Raw genomic sequence first — 24747 nt, 5'->3', positions numbered from 1 at the left:
CTTCCTCCAGGGGTGAGCCCACTTACAGGTTTTCAAATGCCAAGCATTTAAACCATATGCACACAAGAAAAACCAGGCTAACCATGTTGTGTTTACGTGTTTGTGTTTGTGCACATGTGCATATAGATTAACAGTAATAAAAAAGGCACTCAATTTGAGAGTGGGGAGACATGGAAGTGCTTCAAGTGAGGGTAGCTGGAGATGATGGAGGGAGAAAAAGGAAAGGGAAATGTATGTAATTATTTTCATTAGAAAATATTAAAATAGCATCACCACCCATTTTTGTTTGGCTATGATTCTTATGGTGCCGAGAGGGATATGGTCAGGTACATGGTCTTTAATCCAGATCATTCAAAATTTCCCTATCTGTGGATTTTGTCCTCAAACTTTCTTTATATCTTCAATAAAGCAATTTTTCATCATTTCTTCTTATTTGCTGTTATTATTCAAGATTGTCACTATAGTGAAATTAGAAATGGATGATGGGCAATAACCATCACAGATATTTCACCTCTGTAGTCCCTAATGACTTTAAATTTTGTTTCACAGCCAGTCATATTATGGTCACCTACTGACAACACGGGCAGGGATTCCATATGCTCAGAGGCCATAGTAAACAAAATAACACAAAGTTAGAAAAAGCGCTAGAGTAAAAGAATGACGCAACCAAAGAGGCAGAAGCTTCATGTGGCTGCTGCTGATATCACGTGGTGTTTTACTACAGACATTTTGGACACGTTGGAATGCTTTCTAAACTGAAGACACAATTATAGAATAGTAAATCAATAAATCTGTGAGGTAGTCATTTTCTCATTATCAGGCCTTTCATGCTGCATGTAATCGTGTGGCTATGTTTTTATAGGACTGGAAGTGCCAGGAAGTTGCTCACCAGCCTCCCAACATGACACAAATAGAAGGGCAGCATGCCATGTTAGGATGTTTTCTTGGTTTGAAATCACCAGCTTATAGGAAGAATCTATAGGCACCTATGTCACCACTGTGGTTCCTTAAGGACTAAAATGTTAACACATACAACATTAAAGAAAAGAGAATAATTCCATTCAGTGAAAGAGAAACAACAATGAAAGGACTGAGCTGAGACACACCCGAGATGATGCAATGAGAAGGAGGCTGATGCTCTGCCTGGTCCAGAGATGGGAGGCTAAGTCACACCTGAATTTACAGAGTCATCAACGCTCCTCGTTATGGAAAGAATAGTTTTCATGCAAAGCAAGCTCAGCAGGCAAATCAAATTAAAAATGTAAGCCTCCTTAATTGTATCTCATCTAATTAAGAGAATAGTTTAAACACATTTTTTGTTCTACTTTATTTTTAAAAAGTCTCAGATTTGAATGAACTTCAAGTGTGTCAGAATGACTTGGTTCTTGCACACTGAGCGAGACTAGAAGACTCTTGCCAGATATAGGTCAATGTGTAGGAAATTTGCACAACCTTTGCCCAAACTTACAAACCCTGATTATAAGAGGACAGGAGCCTCAGCTAAGCCCACAGGGTACTCCTTCAGTTCTGACTGTGTTTCCAGAATGGCCCCTGCCCCCGATCCAAACAAGACTTGACATTGGCTCATGTTTTCAACAAGTGCACTGTGACTTTGCTTGTGAAAAATTTGAAAATGATTTCTGAGGGAAAACTCATGTCTTTCTGACTCCTGGAAAAAGACATCACTCAGCTGCTCTGATTCTGTGTGGTTTTCTTTTCTTTTTTCCATTTTATTCACTATACATCTTTGTGGTAAGCCCATCCCTCCTCCTCTCCCAGTCCCTTTCTCTCCTCCCCTTGCCTATTCCTTAGAAAAGGGAAGCTTCCTTTCCATCCATCCCAGCTCATCAGTTGCATCAGAACTGAACATGTCCTCTTCCCCCTTGGCCTGGCAAGTCAGTTCCATCAGAGGGAAGTCATCAAAAAGTTAGCAAGTGAGTCCCTGTCTGACACAGTCACCATTTCCCTTATTAGAGGACCCACTTGAAGCCTATGCTGTCCATCTGCTATATCTTTGTAGGGAAGCCTTGGTCCAGTTCATGCAGGGTCCTTGGTTGATGCTTCAGTCTCAGCAAGCCCCTTTGAGCTGTGGTTAGATGGTTCTTTTGGTCTTCTTGTGGCACTCCTGTCACCTCCAGGTCATTTCCTCTTTCCTTTCACTTTACACAAGATCCCCTATGCATCACCCAATATTTGGCTGTGAATCTCAATTTCTGATTTGAGACACTGCTGGGTAGACTCTCTAAGAGGAAATCCCAGGTTCCTGTCTGCAAGCTTAGCAGAGTATCATTCACAGTGTCAGGAGTTGGCACTCTCCGACAGGGTGGGTCTTTGTTTGAAACAGGCATTGGTTGGAAATTCTGTCAATCTCTCCTCTATCTGCTTTATCTTTATCTCTGCACATCTTGTAGGCTGGGTAAATTTTGGGTCAAAATTTTTTGCAGGTTGGTTGGTGTTCCCTTCTCTCTACTACAAGACTAGTCTAGTTACAGGGTGTCCTCTAACTAGAGGTGTCTATGGCCTCTACCACTAGGAGTCACTGCTTGAATTCCCCTCATATCCTCCCTAGAGGTAGGCTCCCCTAGGTTCACTTCCTAGAGCCTACCCTGAGTTTGGCACAGATTCATGTGAATTTGTTGGTTTTCTAACGAAGTCTTTCATTCTGTAACAGGTCCTCAAAACCCTGCTATTGCTGCCTTAGAAGTATCAGAGTGCACACTGAAACTCTCAATTCTACATGAAACTAAGATTTATCCATCAAATTACTAATGACTTAACAGCTCTTTGAATTTGTGTTATGTTAGCTAATTTTATAGTACTTGAGATCCCCAATAACATTACCAATATGTTCCTGTCTTTGTACAGAAGTAACAACAATATTGATTCTTGCTTCCAAAGGTGTTCTATACTTTTTCCATCTTTGCTGTGAAATGTAGCAAAGGGAAAATGGCTGTATTAAAAAATTCTATTTTAGTATATCAGCAGATTTAGGAGAATATTTAATAAAAGTTGACTCTCTGCTATGACTGTTAGAATATATTACTGATATTTTCAAGAATATTATTATATATTCTATATAGAGTATCAAAGACTAACCACAATATCACTGAAGGTGTCAAAATAGTTTTCAGTTTTGAACATCATTTTTGTACACTGAGTTATTCTAACATCAATTTTGGAGACCTGCTGATGTGACTTTGGGAAGTAGGTGACCCATGGTATGAGTATGTCTGTGATGTGGCACTTTCTTCAGACCTAGAAATGACATTAGGTTGGTGCTTTTGGAAACTGCTATTTCACTTAATTTTCTATTGGAACATACTGGACCCTGGGTCTCTGGTATGAAGTCAGGACCTAAGATTGTTGAGCGAATGATCCATTAGAAAAAATAAAATAAAATAAAACACTAGGGTCTCTGAGGTCTCATTTTATCTAATCCATCTCCCTCTTATAGAAGCAGAGAAGATGAATTATGCACTTTACAAGCTTGTTGGCATAAGATTTAAGAGCTGTCGGAGTACATACAGCTGTTCAATAGTAATTTAGAGTTATTCCATAAATATTGGATATGTTACCACAACAGTTATTTCTCCTTTCACTCTCAAGATAGTAATTTTTCATCTGGAATTTCTGCTGTATATTTTATATTGGGAAATAGCTCTATAATCATTTTCCATTAAATGTGTTTAATGTGGCATTGCAATGTGGTCCTAACTTTAGTCATATATCTTATTGTTCATCCCTATTATAGCATTTGGGATGAAGGCAGTTGTTTTTCTTATGAGAATACAATTTATTCTTATTAAGTCAATGAAAAATAAATATCATAGCTAAAGTTCAAGAGACAGAAATCTACAGCTGGTCTTTCCCAGTGGCTCATTTACTGACTTCCAGTTCCTGAAAACCTATTAATCACCACCAAAGGTAGTCACAGCCATTTAATATGATGCAATACTTGCTAAAGTCTTCATACAAATTATATTAGTATGAACTCTAGATCATAGCAATTATTTTTGAATTTTATAACCCTTGATTTCTAGTTATAAATAGTCTCAAAATTAATTAATTTGGCCATATGACTTCTAGTTCATACCTATACCATTCTAAACATTGTAAGGAAATGTATATCAAGCAGCTACATGAAGATTCATACTGTATCACTGAACTAAAGTCTAGAAAAAAACAAATGAAATCTAAAGCAAAACACAAAACAACAAGAACAACAAGAAAATTGTGAGAACTCATAGAAACAAAATGTGCTTTCCAAACCAAGATTAAAGAACAGAACTCCCTGAGATTAACAACAGAGAAGGAAATTCTCAACACTAATTGGCTGCTTGATGTGCTGAGCTGAGAGTCTAAGGGACCCATATTACTTTCATTTCATAAGTTCTGAAGCAACCTAAATTTAAAATGTCTATGGAATGCCTAGGATCTGGCATATGAGTTTGAAAATAGTATGTTGCTAAATCAGTAGCACTAAAGTTAGGGAGCAAGCCAAAGTTACCTGAGATGGGCAGACCACGAACTACACAGCCAAAAGGAGACAAATCAGGGCAAACTGAAGCAGAGACAGATAATCGCACTGGCAGAAGTGACTGAAAGGAACCAAGGGGAAAATGGAAGGCCCCACTGTCCTCTTACCTCCGTGTTCCCTGCAGGCACTGGGAGACAAGGCAGAAGAGAGAAGGCTGAGGGAGTACTGAAAAGGGAAGTCGCACACGCACAGCTGAAGAAATCAGTTGCGGAGGTGAAACATGTAGGAGGCACACACTGAGACTTGAACAGTTGGAAATAAAGTATAGATTGACTCTGATAAGCTTTCTTAGAGGAAAATTTTCACACTCTCGGTTTCTAAAATTACTTTTTTTTTTTCTCAGCCAAAATGTCTGATGTTGGTGTGAAATAAAACTATTACGAAGGTTATTGTGCTTTACAACGCAAAATTGACACATTTTTCTTCTTGTGATTCTAGATCTAAAGTACAGATCAGATGATGGAGTCTTTGTGAATTAGAATTATAAAGCATAAATCAAGGCATTTTAAAAAGTGTTTGTCTTGATAAATAGGTTTGCTGTGTGATAAGTATAGATCTGTGTGCTGAACAAATAGCCATGGATATACCTGAAGATGAAGTTATCAATTTGAGAGGTGACAGAGCAGGGAAAAAAAAGCCTAATTATATATCAAAATATCCCTACCACATGGAGATGATGTAATGAGGCATTTTATTAAGTGTTTGGAGTATGCGTATATTGGCTATTCAACGGTTTCTTCCCATAAAAGCAAAACAATAAGTTCAAGGGCATTCTAAATAGAATTATGCAATCTTAAGCATTTTAATAGGAATGAGGGCCTCTGTGTGTCAGGAGTCAGCAGAGAAATGAGTTGCTACATTGCTAGTACCATCGACAGTGACACAAAGGAAGGGTATGTGCCTGAAGTGTCACCTGCCCCAACTAGAGTATAAAAACCTCCTCTGCACAGGCTAGCACTTACACTCAAGATCTTTCCTTGAAAAACAAACCAAATCTACCACTCTTGACACCATGAGCTACTACAGCAGCTACTATGGAGGCCGGGGTTATGGCTTCCGAGGTTTTGGGAACCTGGGTTATGGCTGTGGCTGTGGCTTTGGAGGCTATGGATATGGCTCTGGCTATGGAGGATATGGCTATGGTTATCGCCACCCATTCTACTATGGAGGGTATGGATTCTCCCGTTTCTACTGAAATGCTTTCCCACAGAACCAACATCTTGAAGATAAAAACATTTCCTGAAACTCATATGACGACTAAGTTAAACAAACATACTGTGAACCAGCTCAAGAAGAATATGATTTGACATCTAAGACTTTGAGAATGTTTACTCTCATATAATTCCTTCATCTTATGCTCTTTTATTTCTCTTCTCTCATTCCTTAAATGTAGACTCTTTTTGATCTTTTGCAATAAATTATCCTAACTTATAACTGTGCTTGTGGCTCCTATATTAATGCATTTTTAAAATATACTTGGTAACATAGTTAGCAGATTTTGCTCGTGTTTTCACTATCATCAGCCTAGCTAGGAAAGCACTTATCAAATATAAAATGAGGAAGGACAGAGAGGTGTCTCTTGGATGAGGTGGATGAGAGAGTTCAGTGTGCAATTGTTGAGATCTGACTTTAAATCGCTAGGACAGGTATAAAAGCCTGGTACAGCAGCGCACACCTGTAGTCACAGTGACAGTGACGGGATGAGGGATAGGTTGAAGAGAGGTTCTAGAACATAGATTCTCAACCTGTGGATCATGAACCCTTTGAGGGGGATCAAATGATGTTTTCATGGGGTTGCCTAAGGCCACCTGAGAACACAGATATTCACATTATGTTTCATAAAAATAGCAAGACTATAGTTATGAAGTAGAATCAAATATAATTTTATGGTTGCAGGTCACCACAATGTGAGGAATTATACTAAAGGGTCACAACATTAGGAAGGCTGAAAACGACCGCTCTAGAGCTTACTGGCCAGCCTACCTAGCCAAACAAAGCCAAACCAAACCAAAACAAAACAAACCAACACAAACCAAACCAAACAAAAGTAGGCAGGACAAGCTTCTGGTTTTGTGTGAAACCTAATTTCAAGAGAATAAGGCAGAGAATATAGCTATCAAAGTCTTCTTTTGTTCTCTGCACATGTGCATATGAGCAAATATCCCATACCAAACACACACACACACATACACACATACAACACTGTACATACTAACCCACTGTATAATGTGATGATTATGTATAAACATAAGTTCACTAAGAAACCATGGAACTAAGTTCAAAGAAATGTTAACGTGATATTTGTATTCATTCTTTGATATTTTATCATGCATTTTGATCATATTGATTTCAATTAGTTCTGCTAAATCCCCCTAGAATCATCCCATCTCCATAATCCCCAACTTTGTGTCTTCTTTTTTTAAAAATAACTCCTACATAGCAATATTTGTGTTGTCCACCTATTTGGGAATGGAGCCAGTACAGCTCACCAAGAATCAGATCATTAAAGAGTAATAGGTGCCTCTTCCTGAGAAACGATCAACTATGCATACATAGCTCCTCAGTAAGAACATTAGGTTCATAATCTCCTTCCACCTCATGATCTTCTTCAACTTCATTATAGAATGCTAACTAGCATGATCTCCTGGAGGTAATAACAGATATTGGCAAGTCATGAATTTGAGGGTCTTGTCATGTTCAAAGCATGCTGTTTCTCTCTAATTCTCCCTGACCTCTTGCTTTTACACTATTTACACCTGCTTTTCACCTGAGACTTGTAGTGGGGATTGTGGTATGAATGTCATGTTTCTGGGTGAGCCCTTCCACTGATAATTTTTCTGCACCTTGACCAGCTGTCAATTCCTACACTGACCACAATCCGCTGCACAAAGAAGCATCTCTGCTGAGGTGTGAAAGCTGCACTAATCTATTTACATTAGAGAAATACAAATTGAGATGGAAGTGTGATGAGTCCACTTAGCAGTAAATAGTAGGTTCTTCCTTAGGACATGTGAAGTTTCCAACCATGAATTGTTCTCCAGATTTACAGTACCAAGTTTGTGTTTCCTGCTGTGGAATTGGTTTTAATCCTATCATAAAGTTGTTGCCTACCCCTGTAACATTTATGTCCCTAATAGCACCCATAGGTATAATTTGCCACACCAGTGATTATTACAGTTCACAGCATTCATAAATGGGTAAGACTGTTACAGATTCTCTCTCCCAGTGGCCTGTATAGAACCTTTCAGTACTATGAGATCTAGCCAGCATGCAGAAAATTTCCTGGTCAGAGCCAACTAGATGTCTCCATGTTCTGTGATCAATGTGTGCAGGCTTTTAGAATCAAACTGTGGTGGGCAATCAAGAGCACTGACAATAGCAATAGACTGTTCGGGAGGTCCTCAGGGCACTTCAAAAGAGCATTTTCCACTCCTCGCACAATAGCGTTTTATGAAATTTATTCCAACATTTGTCAGATCACATTGACTTAAGATTGAATTAACTAACGTAGGACACATTAATTCTGTAGGCCTTAGGACACATTTCTTCTCTGAGAAAAGATTCCACTTGCCTTAGATGAAATGAATCACGGGATCATCAGTCCCTAAGGAAGAAAAGACTTGGTAAGGTGATATCCGTTCTGTCCAGAGACACATGGCAGTGTCTGAGGAAAAGGGAGGGGAAGGTAGTGAGCTTGGCCATTTTTGGTTTCATGGTGTGAATATTTTCACTCTTAGAAAATTCACCACAGAGAATGAGGATCCAGACAGTCCTGATGAGACCTGATAGGCTAGGGTCCGATAGTAGAGGAGGAGAACCTCCCCTATCAGTTGACTAGGGAAGGGACATAGAGGGGGAAGAGGGAAGGAGGGTGGGATCAGGAGAAGATGAGGGAGGGGGCTACTGTCAAGATACAAAGTGAATAACTTGTAATAAATAATAACAATAAAGAAAATTTTAAAAAAATTTCACACTAGTTACTATGATTTGGGGATAAAAATCTCTCCAGTGGACTGGATTCCTCAACTGTTATACTCCATGAGTCTCAGAACCAGGGGTGCTAATGTCAGCCCACTGAAACCAGGCAACAACAAACTAAAGCTTTCCATGCTTGTGGTCACATGGTCACAGCCCCACAGTTGTTCACTGCAGGTTTCCCCTGAAGTATGCAACTTGGGGGAAGCAGACCAAAGTAATCCACAGCCAAGCTGGAGAAATAGGTTGCCTATCAGGAAGGAGAGTCCCTACTGGAAAAACAGGCTCCATGACAGGCACATATGGAGGAGGCTGAATGTCAGCTTTTCACGCATACCTGTACAGTCACAGAGAGCACCGACAAGAGTCTTACTCCCACCACCTTGCATCCTTCACCTCCATCACTGAGTTCAGGGAAAAGGCACTGAGGTAGGACAGTGGCTGCCATTTGTTCAAACCAGGTACCCAGGGTAACTGTATTGCACAATAGAAAATATCATCTTGGAAAAAAAAAAAAAAAAAAAAAAAAAAAAAAACTCCCGCAAGTTTTCCTTTGATTTTTACTCACTGATTACTCATGTGTTCTCTCTCTCTGTTTCTCTCCCTCCTATAAATAATGTAGGAGAGAGGGATGGGGAAAGAGGGAGGGAGAGAAGGTGGGACCTGATGGGGCTACAATTGGGAAATAAAGTGAATAAATTATAAAAAATAATGTAGTATCAAAATGAAAAGAAATCAATGCATTACATAAACATATTTTAAAGTGAGCAATATAATGCTGATAAATAATTTTATCAGAAAATCTTTTCAAGATCTCCATGTAAATATCTCTTATAAGTCCACATGATAGGACATTGCAAACTCAGCGAAAATGAAGAAAATACTTGATCATGAAATTCCAAAAATAGGATATTCCAACGGACATTACTCAACTGTTAAAAACAATGACATCATTAAATTTGCAGGCAAATGGATGGAACTAGAAAAGACTGTCCTGAGTGAGTAAACCCAGACTCAGAAATTCACACATGCTATGAACTCACTCATCTGAGGATATTAGCTGCAAGTAAAAGACACTGATGCTGCATTCCACAGACCCAGGGAGGCTAAATAACAAGGAGGCCTCAGGGCAAGCACAAAGACTTGAGAAGGGTAAATAGAATAGATTTCTGGACTGGGGGTGGGAGTGGGTAGGGTTGGGAGCAACAGGGGTCAGGTGAGGGGAGGGAGGGAGGAAATACCTAGAGAAATGACTGGAATCAAGGAACATTTCAGGAGTGATGTAAAAACTAGTACAATGGAAACTCCATGGAATTTATAAAAGTAACACTAGCAAAGGCTCATAGTGATGAGGAACAAAGACCTTGAACTAGCCGACTTCTGTAACAAGACAAGCCCTCAAGTAGAGGGATTAGGACACCAAACCAGCTACAAAACATTGAACTTACAGTTTGTCCTGCCTTCAGACTGTGCTCAGACTGAAGCCTAGTGTAATCATCATCAAAGAGACAAAAGAGACTTCATCACTTCATGCAACAATGCATAGTACCACAGAAAAGCATTAAGGGAAACTTTACATGCAAAACTCTCTAAACATCATTCTCTTAGTCATATATCTGCATTGGAAAATTATATTCACATATTACAAAAGAGGGATTAATAATTATAATCATGAAATATTTATTAAATTTCACATGAAGGTAATCCTTCTGATTTAAAATGCATTACTGTAATCATCCTTATTTTGAGGACATCAGATAGCACAGTGCCTGCCCATGCAATAAAGTCAGACAGATGAGGTTGGCATCATGATATGGCATTAGACAGGCAAGGATTATGCAAATACGAACTGTGAGATTCCATAGCTATTGTTCCAATGACTGAGATGCATAAGAAGCTAATTGGGTGTGTAGCTTACACAATATGAAAGGAGATAAGCTGGAATGAAAACAATGAAAAGAGTCATAGCTCATGTTATCCATAATGGTGATCAATTTGAAATTTACGACAATTCTGAAATTTTTCTATTGCTATTTTTGGATCACAGTTGAATGCGGTTCACTGACCGAGTCAGAAGTCATGAGGGAGACAAGAATGAACAACTCATCAAATTTCATATTTACATGTTTATTATCTGATTCATCACCTCATATATCACACTTAAGAGCAAATAGATATGAAATAAATTGCTGGTTTAATGCTGCTTTGAAGTCATAAGTCATTTGAACTTTCTTTTAAAAATCCTGAATATTTATATGCATTCAGCAAATTATACAAGCCAGTGAGATGCACAATGCCTACTGCAGGGACTAGAATCTACTTAATACTTATTGATAGTGTTCCTCTAACATAATAGATAAAAGGCACAGAAAAAGCAAAGAGTACATGGAACTTTACAGTGCCCTGTAAATGGACATGCAGGAATTAAGAGAAAAGCCTTAGCTATGTTTAATAAAAGAAGATACTTCACAAAATTTCATTTTACATATTTCATCATAACATACTGACATGGGGGAACACACAGAGGGGTGATATCCTGAAAATGATATTAACATACCTATCAAGAGAATTTAAGTTCCGAACACTGACAGCAACAAATGCTGACCTGGTTTTGGAGCATCTACACCCAGAATGAAAATGCGTACAGCATGATAGGAAGACTATTCGGCAGTTTCCTGCTAAGCTAAACATAGTCATCACAGGCAGTTCGGCAGTTTTCCTCCTCAGTGTTTACCCAGGTGAGCTGAAACGGTATGTGCACATGAAAATATGAGCAAATTATTTACTGAAGTTGTTTTCATAGTTAACAAATTGCATAACATTAAGCATGTCTTTTATAACAAACTGTTATATTTGTGAGACAGAATCATATCCAGAGATGAAACAGAAATGAATTATCAAGAAAAAAAATAGAAGACTTTTAAAAAGTATTTGTCCAAAGTATGAAACTCTGTGACTCTGACAACATGATACTCTGACAAAATAAAGAACCACAAACAACTAGAAGCAATAGAAACTCAATATTTTCCAAGAGACTAGAGGAGTGTGCTTAGGGAAGAGTGTATGAAAAAGAGATTACTTTTAGCTCAGTAAGATTATTTTTATATGATATTGAGTTCATGTTTCCATAACTCCATGAAGTTTTCAAAGTCCATGGAAGTGCAAATCATAAACACGAACTCTGGTTGAACTGTGAGGTTTGGGTAGTGGCAGGCTATCACAGTTGCTCCACCCTCTGTGATAAATGTACAATGTTACTGGAATACATTTACAGAGGAACACTGTTGTTCCTGGGGGTGGTTACAGCGAGATCATGCTTATGCCCATTTTTTCCCTGAAATGTAATACTGTCCCAAACACAGTCAATTAAAAAGGAAAAGAGTCAAATGAAATATCAGATATATGTGTTAAGGAACGGCTTTTGATGTAAGCTCAAAAGTAGACAATAGGATGCCCTTTTGGCAGCACGTTACACAGAGACGTGTGGAAAAGAATGTCAGAATCTGAGGTAACTGCTCATGAGTTTTAAAGCCACTTTTGAAACAAATATTTTATACTGGCTTTCAACTTCAGTTTTAAATCTTTTTTTTTTCACACCATTGTCAAAGCGTGTAGAGCTATATCATAATAAAAGTGGACCTAATAAACCAAGTATACACTTTAAATATAATATCAACCTTAGTTCACTAACGTAAAAGCCAAATGGAACAGAGTGTAAAACAAATAGTAATTGTGGTGATCAATATCCTAATACTGGCATAAAAGAAAACACCACTACCACCACCACAACAAAAAAAAACCCACTAAACCTTCCTTGGGAATCTAGAATTCCTTAGTGTTCAAACACAGTAGAATTGATGCCTCTGACTTTCATGTATGTTCTTTCTGGTTCCCCGAAACAGATATTTAAATTACTTGAGTCTGGGGAATAAAATACTTTAGAGGATAAGAGAATGAAGAGCCTCAAATTGAGTGCAGGCCTTTGATTTAATTTGTAAGTTAGGCATCTTAAGAAAAACCAGACATGAATAGATTTAATTGAGAACAAGACATTGTTAAATGCGATCATTGTACCATGCCAGCCATGAGGGGTTCTATTAGGGAGTTGGTAATTCCAGACTTTGAAGATGCAGCAACTCCATCTCATTAAGTGATGAGAGGAATTTTAAGGGCTATACTAATTTGGAAGCTAAGCACATTCAATAGTTTAATGAATGTAAAAGAGAGTCTCCTTGCCAGGTAACAATAAGGAATAGTTTCAAATAACTTTAATTAAAGAAAAATGATGCAAAAAGAGGGAATGAATATCACCTATCACACGGTCTCTTAGGGTATATAAGCTTGCCCACAAAAGACAGTTGTGCTCAAGATCTTGCCTTAAACAGCAAACCAATCTCTCCCCCTCTGGCACCATGAGCTACTACCACAGCTACAATGGAGGCCTGGGCTATGGCTATAGAGGCTTTAGGGGCCTAGGCTATGGCTATGGCTGTGGATGTGGAAGTTTCCACCGACTGGGCTATGGCTGTGGCACTGGTGGCTATGGATATGGCTCTGGCTATGGAGGCTATGGGTATGGTTCTGGCTATGGAAGCTATGGCTATGGCTCCAGCCGCCCACTTTCCTATGGAGGATATGGATTCTCCACCTTCTATTGAAAGGATGAAACCATAGAAGATTAGTTAAACTAATCAAAAATTGAATCTGTGTACTAAGCCACGTAAATTTGAAGAGTCCAAGGTTGTAGACATTCCCTCCTTTGATATGTATAGGATATACTGGTTTAATTTGCAATAAATTCTTCTACAGGAAATAAGCACATGAAAATTCTGGCTCTTTTTTGTGTTTTGTTTATTGAGCATTTTCAAATAGGGCATTTCATTTCAAAATGGATCCCTCTACCATTTCATCCAATCAAGATATATGATTTCACAAGAATTCATTGACTTTCATGTTCTAAGCCTCATATTATTTAATATTTTTGTTGTAATTAACTTGGTTTTACATGAATTTAGTTTTATATGAATACAAATCAGGAGTAAGCAATGCTGTCAGACTTGCTTATTAATCATGGTAATAGATTCCTTCTTTACTTCAGCCAGGCTATTTTGGGTCTGTTTTCAGAGTGTACTACTTTATGGACCCCATCCTAGCTATGATATTCCAGTGCCTCAATTAGATGATTACACTAAGATTGACATATAGTAACAACAGATATTATTTTTCTAGTTATTAATACTATTTGTCCATGAAAGTGATAGGGACTACCTATAATAACCAAAAAAGTGACATATATAATAAATTGCTGAATGTGTTAGATACTCAGTACAATACAAATTTACTATCCTATTAGATACTGATTTATTGTTCTGTGGAACTCTGCAGGAAAAAAAGGTTTGGAATATCATATTTGGGGAGAAATACATATGTTTATCTTATGGATAACACAAGTTATCAGACTCAAAACAGGTAGATAATGAGTAAATCCAAGTAAGTAAAATGTGACACTCTAAAATCTGCTTGTTTAATTTGTAACTTCATGGCTTTAGCTTGAATTAATGAGGATAAAATACTCAAATTACTAAGTGTCATTTTTTTTTTTTACTTAGAATAAAAATTAAAAGAAATGAAGGGAGAAGAAAGATAGTAATGTTTAATGTCATTAAATTTCCTTTGTGCATTTTATGTGTTAGTGTGTTTGGACTAAGCACAGAAAATCTGAAGAGTCTAAGGTTTAAGAAGGCTTATCATCTAATTATGTTTATATACTTTAATATGTGCAGAATACTTTAATATGTATAGAATATTCTCTGTGTGTCTATGAACACACACACACACACACACACACACACACACACACACACACACACAGGTGAGCGACCATATGAAAGCCAGAGATGCCAAATATGCAACCTACAACTATAGACAGAAATGGTTAAAACCATCACATATTCTCTAACTCAGGATGGGAGCCTACTGTAGATGTCCTCTAAAAGACTCCACCCAGCAGGGGATGGAGAAGATGCAGATATTCACAGCCAAATTTTGGACAGAGCGCAGGGAGTCTTATTTAAGAAGGGGGAGACAGAAGGACTGGAGGAGACAGGAACCACACAGAGGCAAATAAAGCCAAAAAACGCTGGGCCCAGGGCAGACTGCAGAGAATGATGCATGAAAACACAACTGAGACCCCCTGCTCACATGCAGCCCATAGACAGCTCAGTCTCCAAGTGGGTTTCCTAGTAAGGGGAGAAGAGACAGTCTCTGACATGTACTTGGTTGCCAGACCCTTGATCACTGCTTCCTGGTAGGGAGACCTAACCAGTCCACAGAGGAAGAGGATCCAGGCAGTCCTGATGGGGCCTGATAGGCTAGGGTCAGATGGTAGAGAGGAGGACTTCCCCTATCAGTGGACTAGGGAAGAGTGATAGGAGAGGAAGAGGGAGTGCTCAATCTGTGAGTCAAGATTAGACAAACTTTACAGCAATCCTGAGTATCTACACAGGTGAGCAACATCTTAAGGATGTCTGAAAATCATTTTCATCTCAAATATTATCTCTTTGATTCTACGTCTTTACAACATGATTATTTTGGGGAGATTTCAAGACATCTCCAGTGTGAATGGTGGTTAATTTTAACAGTCATTTTAAACAGAACATTCTCAATATTTGAGATCCTAATAAATATTTATTCTTATGAGGCCCCAGTCAGCTATTATACTGTAAATATATCTATAATAGGCAAGTGGAAGGAAAAATAACATGGTTCTGGTAGAAGTCGCTGTGTGAAACTATATAATAACATGTATCATATATAAAATATTAAGTCTTGAATGATAACTGGTAGACCTAGAGAGAAATTTGTAGTGCTGGACACTGAGAACAACTGAGAAGAAGGAGCAGGGATGAGGACATAAGGTCATAGCAACCACAGTTGCAAGAGAGGGGAATGTAGTCAATTTTAATATTTTGGATATCTAACATACAGGAAAGAAAGTAATTATGAAGTTACATTTTTAATAGTTTGTGAGACTACGTACAAAGTAGATATTTATTATGAACTGAGTTTCATATTTAAAAGATTTATGCCATGTTTACAGATAAAAATAGCTTTATTTTTCAAAAATTATTAAAATAAAGCTTACTGGTTATCAGGATCGATGGTCCAAACAAATAATAAAAGATTTAAAAAAAAAACAGGAACTTCACAAGGATAACAACAGAACCAAAAAATATGAGCACAGGGGTCTTTCCTGAGACTGATACCCCAACCAAGGACTATGCATGGAGATAACCTAAGACCCCTGCACAGATGTAGCCCATGGCAGTTCAGTATCCAAGTGGGTTCCATAGTAATAGGAACAGGGACTGTCTCTGACATGAACTGATTGGCCTGCTCTTTAATCACCTCCCCCTGAGGGGGAAGCAGCCTTACCAGGCCACAGAAGAAGACAATACAGCCACTCCTGATGTGACCTAATTGACTAGGATCAGAAGGAAGGAAAAGAAGACCTCCCCTATCAGTGGACTTGGGGAGGGGCATGCATGCAGAGGGTGGAGGAAGGGAGAGATTGGGACGAGAGGAGGAAGGGAACCACGGAGGAGATAGAAAGTGAATAAAGTGTAATTAATAAAGAATTTTAAAAAAAGATTAAAAAAAGATGAGTACATTTCACCTTTACCCCATGCTGGTGTTTACCGACGAAAGCCTGATGCTACCAAGGATTTCAAATGCTTCCTACCACCTTAAAAGCAACCCAGATATAAGATGGCTTTGACTCCTGGTGACCTATATGGAAACTGAGGCTTCAGCTAAGGAAATTTTGAGTGATGAAAAGCTAGATGCCCTGCACATACACACACCCGCGCGCACACACACAGACACGCACACACATGCACACACACACACACACACCTCCAGTCTCCCTCTCCTGTCTCTACAAGTGTTACAAATTATCCTCTCAAGAACCCCTGTGTCATGAGATGATATAAAATTCTAAATGTGGACTAAAAAAAAAAAGAAAAGATGGCTTTGAAATGGTATAATAAATTGAATTTAATTACTTTTTTCACTTAATAATAACCCAAATAGAATAATTCAAAGAAACCTAGATATCAAGTGATATTTAATTTCAACACAGTACTACAATTCTATTATTTTGCTTGTCTATGGCAGCTCTGTTTAGGACACACTGGTTCCAGATTTTGAAGGCAGAAAGAGAAGTTCCCTACCTTAAGAGTGATGCAGTGAGTTTCAGGAGCACCATGAACATACAGCTCACACACTGTGGTGAGTTGGGCAGCTTCTTCACATGGCAGAACTCCACCAAGTGTAGAATGAAGAATTACAGAAAAATCTGCCAACAAAGGATAAATATGTGCTCTTACTGCCTGGTAGGGTATAAAGCATATGTGAAGAGATTTCAATTGTCACAGTAAGTATATTGCCCTAATCAGATGAACTCACTACCCTGATTACCATGGACAAGCACAGCACTGCTATCCAGCCTAGGCTGCAGCCATGAGGCTTCAGAGTCTAGTGCTGTGGCTAGGGTTATGGATGGGGGGACACATGCAGTCAGGGTGGAGTCAGGGTGGAGCACTGGTTGTGAAAACTGTGGTCATGAGTCTGGCTATGAAGGCTGTGGATACATGTCTCCAACCATTATGCCCAAGATATAGGATCTCTGGACACTATTACATTATTCTCATATTCAGCATCTGAAATAATAACTCTCTGAAGATGACTTCACTCACTCTGCAACTGAATTCATTGTAGTGTTTATTTGTGCACAAAATCTGAGTATGCCACACAATTTTTAGTTTACAACAGCAATGTCATCATAATGCTAGCATTCTTCAATTTGATTTGTAACTGATTTATTTCTTCATCTTCTAGTAAATCTTTATAATTTATAGATAAAATTTAATTTCTGTTCATAAATTTAATTATGTATGCATGCTGATGAAGCTCAACAATTCCATTGTGAAGGAGAGAATCCAATAAACAAACAGACAAATTACCGATTGCTCCAAATAATAGTTTGGGATTGAATAAAAGCTTCACAAAGATCAATAAGTCACATTTTTCCATTTCTTTACTAGGTAATATTCAGAGTCAAGTCAACAAGAAGCAGCTGTCAACAGAACTATATATCTTTATATGTTAAACATGTTTTATCACATTTTGGAATATTACTCAATTCACGCTCAATTTAAATGAATTCAGTAAGCTTGGCCCTTTAATTATAAGATCAATAGAATATTTTCAATTAAACCGTATCATTAAGCATGCTGGGAAAGTAAACCACATTTGAAAAAATGTTAATTTTGCAATCTTACCCAAGTCTTTTGTAATTATTATTTGATAATTAAATGTGCCATTGATCTATGAACTACTAATGAAGCAGGATAATTTTTCATATGAGACTAGTTGATTCTTAACTCAAAATCTTTTAGCTACATTTGTTCACTTACTGGTTATCTTATTTCATTCAGCTCTATGAAAGGACTTTTTTCTTTTTAAGTCCTCACCATAGTAAAGCATTTGCAATCCAAACACTTTTTTAGTTCAGCTCTGAACTATTATTTGGGACTATCTACTGTTTGTTTGTATGTTTATGGTTATATGATAATAAAATTTAACTCTACACTTTTATTATAGATAGTACATTGACTTTTCTATTATATCACTAAAATGGCCTATCCTGATTGTTTTTTTACCATTGTGCATGGCTCAACTAAAACACCTTTCTGTAAAATATCCTAGATTAAGCTAACGACATGTATTAGTTCACAATAAAGTCTTCACTTTCTAAGATACCGACTGTGTCTCCTGAGTGCAGGAGTTGCAAATATACACCACTATATCCAGCTTTGATATATATCTTTTTCATGACCTTTTTTTATTATTTATCCTCAAGCATGCATAGATGTATTTCTGTACGTGTGTACACAAAGGATCTAGATAAATCAATATACTACTTGCTGCTTCTTTGAAATTGTAGAAATAAGTTCAGGGGCCATTGTTAAGCTCGTGTTCATTTGTTTTATCTGTTTGAATGTGAGTGCATGCCACTATGCAATCAAAACAGGAACACAGATGAGACTTCCGTCGTGTGTGCACACCTGTCACACACCCCAAGATTCTTTAGCTTTTGAGTGCACTTACTGCTGCTGGGGTTCAAAATGACTCACTGAAAGATTTTTTTCAGCACAGTTTTTCCCTTATAGAATGAAGAGTAAAGTAGATTATGATAAAGCAGAAAAATAATTTACCTGAAAGAAAAATATTGGTTTAAATATTCCTTCTAAAGATGTAAGCCATTTTGAATCACACTTTACTTAAAAGACTCATTACAAGCTGTACCACACAGAACTAATTTTTCCCCTTTACCCAACAGGATTGCTGTGTCCTTTGGAAGAACAGTTGATTAATCCAGTTGAGAAGAGATATTATCAAGAATGTTTTTTCCAAACATTAATAAATAATAAACAAAAAATTAAATAAATAAATAAAGCAAGTATGTTTTCTGGTATATAGTTAATGTTACACAACGTGAAATACTGATTAAAGCTCAAAGCCTAGAATATGGTTGTATTCCGATGAGAGTTAAGCTTGGATTTATTTCCTACCCTTAAGATGAAGACTGTTAAATGTGAGAAGAGGGGATAGCTCCCCTCACATTAATCTTTGCAACACAGTGTGTTAAGTATTGCCATTCATATTTGGAGAATTACTAATCCTGAGAAACTTAAAGCCTCCTGGCAAAACAGTTCATGACCTTCAAAGCAGGGAAATACTTCTCAAAATAGTCAAACATTTACAAATCAGTAATTTCTTGCGATCTCGTGAGCTCATTTTCTGAGACATAATAATGTAGGCAAGGCATGCATAGTAGAAAATATTACGTAAGGGAAAAGGTATTTTGATAATATTAGGTATGTGGATAAAATAAAATGACTGTTTTAAAACTAAATACCCGGTTGACATTATAATAGAGAATAAATACAAATTATGAGGTAAAAAGTGGCTTGATACAGGAGATGGCTGCATGGGATATGAGGAAGAGGGGAAAGGAAGGAAAGTCATGCGGCAAAGATCTTGAGCATCTCAGAAAATGCTGTAAGTAGAGTCCAATCTGGAGTCATAAAATGAATAATGCTATAAGTGGAATATACTTGAAAACTATTTAGTTTGGTTATAAAATGAATTTAATGTCTTGATTTTTTTATTCTAGGTTAAATTCTAGTATTTCAATGATCCAAGAAAGTGGTTTATATGATGATGAATAGACTAAGAGTAAGGTAAAAAAGGTTTCTATTCTGCCTATAATTTTCTGTATATGTATATGCATATATATGTATATATATATTTATGATTAGGCTCATGCATCTAAACATGCCGTTTTCTTTTTAAAGAAACGTTTTTCATTTGTTAATCTCAGAACATGTTTGATGATTATGAAACGTTTAAATATTTTAAATAAGATCATTTGTTAGGATTTACATGGTTATCAGATGTTACAAATTAACTCAATGATATAAAATTGGAATGAGCAAATCGTTATAGAAAAAGAGGCTGCCTAATATGAATGATAGGATAAGCACAATAATGAATTCTACTACAGGAACTTAAATTCTACTTTGAAGTCACTGACATTTTCTCATAAAAAGGGACACGATGAGTTCAAGGGCGTTCTAACTAGGCAGAGAAACGAGCTGAAAATTGTAATGAGTTATATGCCTCCCTTTGTATTAGCAAACAGACTAATGAGGTGTTTCTAGCAAATTAATAACTTGGAATGAATGAAAACAGTGCCCACAGGTTTTGTCACATGTTCGGCACAGAGTATATAAGCTTTTCCCTACGTGTGTAGACGTTCATGTTTAGGATCTTACCTTGAAAAACACATCAAACCTACATCTCCTGACACCATGAGCTACTACAGCGGCTACTACGGAGGCCTGGGCTACGGCCATGGTGGCTCCAGAGGCCTGGGCTGCGGCTATGGTTGTGGCTGTAACAGCTTCCGCAGACTGGGCTATGGCTGTGGTTATGGAGGCTACGGATATGGCTCTGGCTATGGATGTGGTTCAGGCTACGGATATGGCTCAGGCTACGGATATGGCTCTGGCTATGGAAATGGTTCTGGCTACGGATATGGCTGCTGCCGCCCTTCATGCTGTGGAGGGTATGGGTTCTCCAGCTTCTACTGAAATCCTGCTCTAGTTACTCAACATTTGATACCTTGTCAGTTGTGAGAAATCCCAGTCCAGCAGCTGTGATGGTGCCAAGACAACTGAATTGGTTAAATCCTAGAATTTTAAAGACTCCATTTATAAAATGTGTCTGCACCCTAAACTTGGAAACTAAGAATGGATTTACGTTCAATTGCCAATAAATGAGTCAATAAGAAATTTGAAATGTGAACTTTTCTGGTTTATTTCATTTATGTGTAGATGTAGACTATGTTGATATCTGTCAAGTAAAATGAAATGCATATAAAAATATATGAATGTAAATATCCCAACACACACATTCAGCTAGATATACATAGATATAAACAAAGCAAGAGAAAGAGGGGTTGGGGGAGGGCAGAATAGTATTGAAAGAGTAACAAGATAGAAATATGATTGCTATGATTGGCCAGCAATGCTTAATATTAACATTAATGTTTTTTTATTTACCTACTAAGTTTGTAACTTTGATAGATCAAGACTTTTGTTAACATTTGCTTCTTTAATAAGCTTATTTTGTTGAACCAACCAATTGACAGGTTTTCCATTTGGGGATTTAACTTACCAATGTTAAAACCTAACTCTCAGTGAAAATTTATTCTGACTTATACTTTCAGTTAATGGTAGAAGTTCAGTTGGTCCACCCCCATGGGCTGAGCCTATAGTATCATGGGTATTTTCAGGAGGAATTTTCTCTCTGACTTAAATAATACCCTTTATAAATACTTATCACAAAGATTAAAAGGGGAAAAATAAATTACTATTGTTGACATTCTTAGTTTAGTCAGTAATATAACACGTTTGTTTTCTTTAAGATTTATTGATCAATTTCTATGTTGAGAGGAAATGTATTGCATTTTTAAGAGTTTAACACTTCCATAAATACTGAGAATATTTTCACCCTTTTATCCATAAAAATCACTAACAACTTACATAAGCCATGAGTTGACACTTCTAAATAAGTAATAATAGCTCAAGTTTTCTTTAGATCCAATCAACAGAAAGAAAAACATGGGATTCTCAACAAATATTGCAAAAAAAAATTTATCTTTTGCTTATAGAAAATTAATGAATTTTCCACAAAGATTTATTTATTTATTTTTTTGTATTTTATATGTGTGAGTGTTTTACATGTAAGTTCAAAGTGTGTGCATGCGCTTTTGGGGGCTAACAGAGAATAGTGGATCTCCAGGAATTGGAGTTGCAAATGGTGAAGAGTCCCCACTTGGGTTCTTGAAACAAACCCACCTCCTCTGAAAGAGTAACAAGTGCTCCTATCACTGATCATCTTTCCCACTTGGCACTGAACTTTTTATATGATAACAATTGGCATGGCAAAATATATCCATATGATGGAAAAAAAGAAAAGAAAAATAAAATACTGCTTTTCTTATATATTTTTTAATATTCATCACAGGTTATTTACTTTGTATCCCAGCCATAGCCCCCTCCCTCATTCCCTCTTATATTTTCTTTTTTTTTTAAAGTCCAAATCTTATGCTTTATTAACTTCAACAGTTGTCGCCTACTTATTGCTCATGACAAAAAGACAATCATTCTTGAGGGTTATTATACAGCAATCAATCCTTGGCTGTGTTAATTTTGTTCTCATATACATGTTAATGATTCCTTAGGTGACCTTACTACATTGTTGGTAAGAAGGGCCAAATATAGAAAGTAAACTAAAATAATAGAAATGCAAGAAAAAAAAAACACAAAGAACAGTAAGAATTATGAGCAGACATTTATTTAATGAAGACTACAGACACTGGCTTTACTGATGGAGAAATAACAGCAAGAACATATTTTCTTTAAGGTGCTTTTTCTTGTTTTAATGACAAAATAAACTTTGCATAGCACATTTGTACATCTTCTTCCATGAAGACGCATTTAACATTTATCAAGTTACTGAAAGGGTTTTCATTTGTATTCCATATAGTTTCTACAAATAAGATGATTTTATGTCTCAAAATATTGAAAAACAAATTTAGCAAATTATATACTCAGAAAGTATCAGAATTATTGTCAGTTATTAATATTCATTATAAATTTATCTTTTAGTTAAATAGTGGTTATTCCTAAACCAGCTGTATACCCAAATCACCACACAGAGAGTAGGATTTATTTAATTAACCTAGAGCACAATGCTGGGCAATAGTTACTCCATCCTAAACCTCCAAGCCCGCAGAGTTTCATCCCATTCAGATTTCCTTTTTAGTGATAGTGTAGGTCCAGTTTATCTCTTCTTGTGATTCCAAGTCCTCTCCTGATGATCTCTTCTCTCCGACTCCTCCCACTCGATTCTTTCTCCTCCCCTCTGGACCAGAATTCTCCACCCTATTCTTTCCATTGATCAACAATGTCTGGTTGTTTTATTGACAATACAGAAAACTAATGCTGGCATGCTTACACAAATGAGGCAGGTGATGGTTGGAATAAACATCAAAGCTCAATGTCCAGATTGAAACCAGACAGTGGGGCAGAGAAATCAGCATTTGAATGAACAAGGGTAAATCGTATACATTCCACAAGAACATTAGACCACCGCAACACAGTAACAAGAAATTCTTCGCTGTGATTTAATTATAGTTCTAAACTGTTCTTCCAGATGGCCTAACACAAAAATCATAAACTTACTTAAAATATTATGAAAATTAAGGGTGGAGTTTGTATCTCAATCATGTGGTTCATGAGAGTAAACATAGGAGTTGACAGTCTCCACTGAAGTTTCATAAGGTTATGCCTGCCTCTGAATAAAAAGTAAATGAATGAAATTTGACTAGAGTAGCAAAGACACTCAAAGAAAGGCTAGTGCAGTTTTATTTCTGTGTTAAACACAGAACAATGGTTGGAGTTCATGTGAGGCTTGAAATACTTATTGGAGTGTCTGATAAGCTGCTCAAGTTATTCTCTGAATGGTCTGTGCTTTAATATGATGGGTAGTCATATATTCCATTTATGCAATTTGTTGAGTGCCAATTGACAGCTCTGATTTAACATTAGGTAAGGTCAATACAAACAAACCCATTAGACCAAAGAATGTGTCCCTTTATAATTACAAATGGAATATTATAGTCTTTAAAAACATGTCATTCAAAAATTATCATAAATCCGAAGAAAAACTTAACATGGTAATTATAGTCATAAAATAAATTATATGAGACTCAGCTTTTAAGATCTGGCTACATGTGGGTGAGGTTTAGTCAGTTTCAAAGTCAGCCTCGGGCATCATTGCCTCATTTGGATGAGCCAAAGGGAGACTGAAAACCAAGCCTACAATGTTCCTAAAGAGTATCTTATTATGCACTCCCCTTTTCTGATCATGCCTTACATTTACTGAATTTAAGTTCTTGAATTATAAAGGTCTTTTAAAGTGAACATTCAGGCTAAGCAAGAGGGAGGACCCTGGATTACATGATCAATCCTCACTCAGAAAGAAAAACGGAATGGACATTGGAAGAAGGAGAAAACAGGAAACAGGACAGGAGCTTACCATAGAGCACCTCTGAAAGACTCTACCAGCAGTGTATCAAAGCAGATGCTCAGACTCATAGCCAAACTTTGGGCAGAGTGCATGGAATCATATGAAAGAAGGGGGGAGATAGTAAGACCTAGAGAGGACAGGCACTCTACAAGGAGAGCAACAGAGCCAAAATATCTGGGCACAGGGGTCTTTTCTGAGATTGATACTCCAACCAAGGATATAACCTAGAACTCCTGCTCAGATGTAGCACATGGTACCTCAGTATCCAAGTGGGTTCCCTAGTAACAGGAACAGGGACTGTCTCTGACATGAACTCAGTGGCTGCCTCTTTGGTGACCTCCCCCTAAGGGTGGAACAGCTTTGCCAGGCCACAGAGGAAGACAATGCAGCCAGTTCTGATGAGACCTAATAAGCTAGGGTCAGACAGAAGGGGAGGAGGACCTCTCCTATCAGTGGACTTGGAGAGGGGCATGAGAGGAGATGAGTGAGGAAGGGTGGGATTGGGAGGGAAT

The 24747-nt window shown here is 37.3% G+C and overlaps 2 protein-coding genes across 2 annotated transcripts; both read left to right on the top strand.

Annotated features, from left to right (window-relative positions):
* The first annotated feature begins 5549 nt into the window (after window positions 1-5549).
* On the top strand, window positions 5550-5732 carry LOC132648541 (keratin-associated protein 19-5-like). Its single transcript, XM_060370313.1, has one exon. The coding sequence runs from the start codon at window positions 5550-5552 to the stop codon at window positions 5730-5732; it is 183 nt and encodes a 60-aa protein (XP_060226296.1).
* Window positions 5733-12924: 7192 nt separating this feature from the next.
* On the top strand, window positions 12925-20730 carry LOC110542469 (keratin-associated protein 16-3-like). Its single transcript, XM_060370117.1, has 2 exons — window positions 12925-13085; window positions 20391-20730. The coding sequence occupies exons 1-2, from the start codon at window positions 12925-12927 to the stop codon at window positions 20728-20730; spliced, it is 501 nt and encodes a 166-aa protein (XP_060226100.1).
* The last annotated feature ends 4017 nt before the right edge of the window (window positions 20731-24747 follow it).

Source organism: Meriones unguiculatus, chromosome 17 (genome assembly GCF_030254825.1).
Source record: "Meriones unguiculatus strain TT.TT164.6M chromosome 17, Bangor_MerUng_6.1, whole genome shotgun sequence".
Taxonomy (NCBI): Eukaryota; Metazoa; Chordata; class Mammalia; order Rodentia; family Muridae; genus Meriones; species Meriones unguiculatus.
Note: the sequence above shows the minus strand (reverse complement) of the source record. Positions and strands in the feature narration are given on the sequence as shown.

Bases quoted from the DNA above. Each gene is read 5' to 3' on its own strand.
- LOC110542469 (XM_060370117.1), top strand. From the start codon at position 12,925: ATGAGCTACTACCACAGCTACAATGGAGGCCTGGGCTATGGCTATAGA. The intron at 13,086-20,390 runs GTATGGTTCTGG...CTACGTGTGTAG, and splicing joins TCTGGCTATGGAGGCTATGG to ACGTTCATGTTTAGGATCTT.
- LOC132648541 (XM_060370313.1), top strand. From the start codon at position 5,550: ATGAGCTACTACAGCAGCTACTATGGAGGCCGGGGTTATGGCTTCCGA.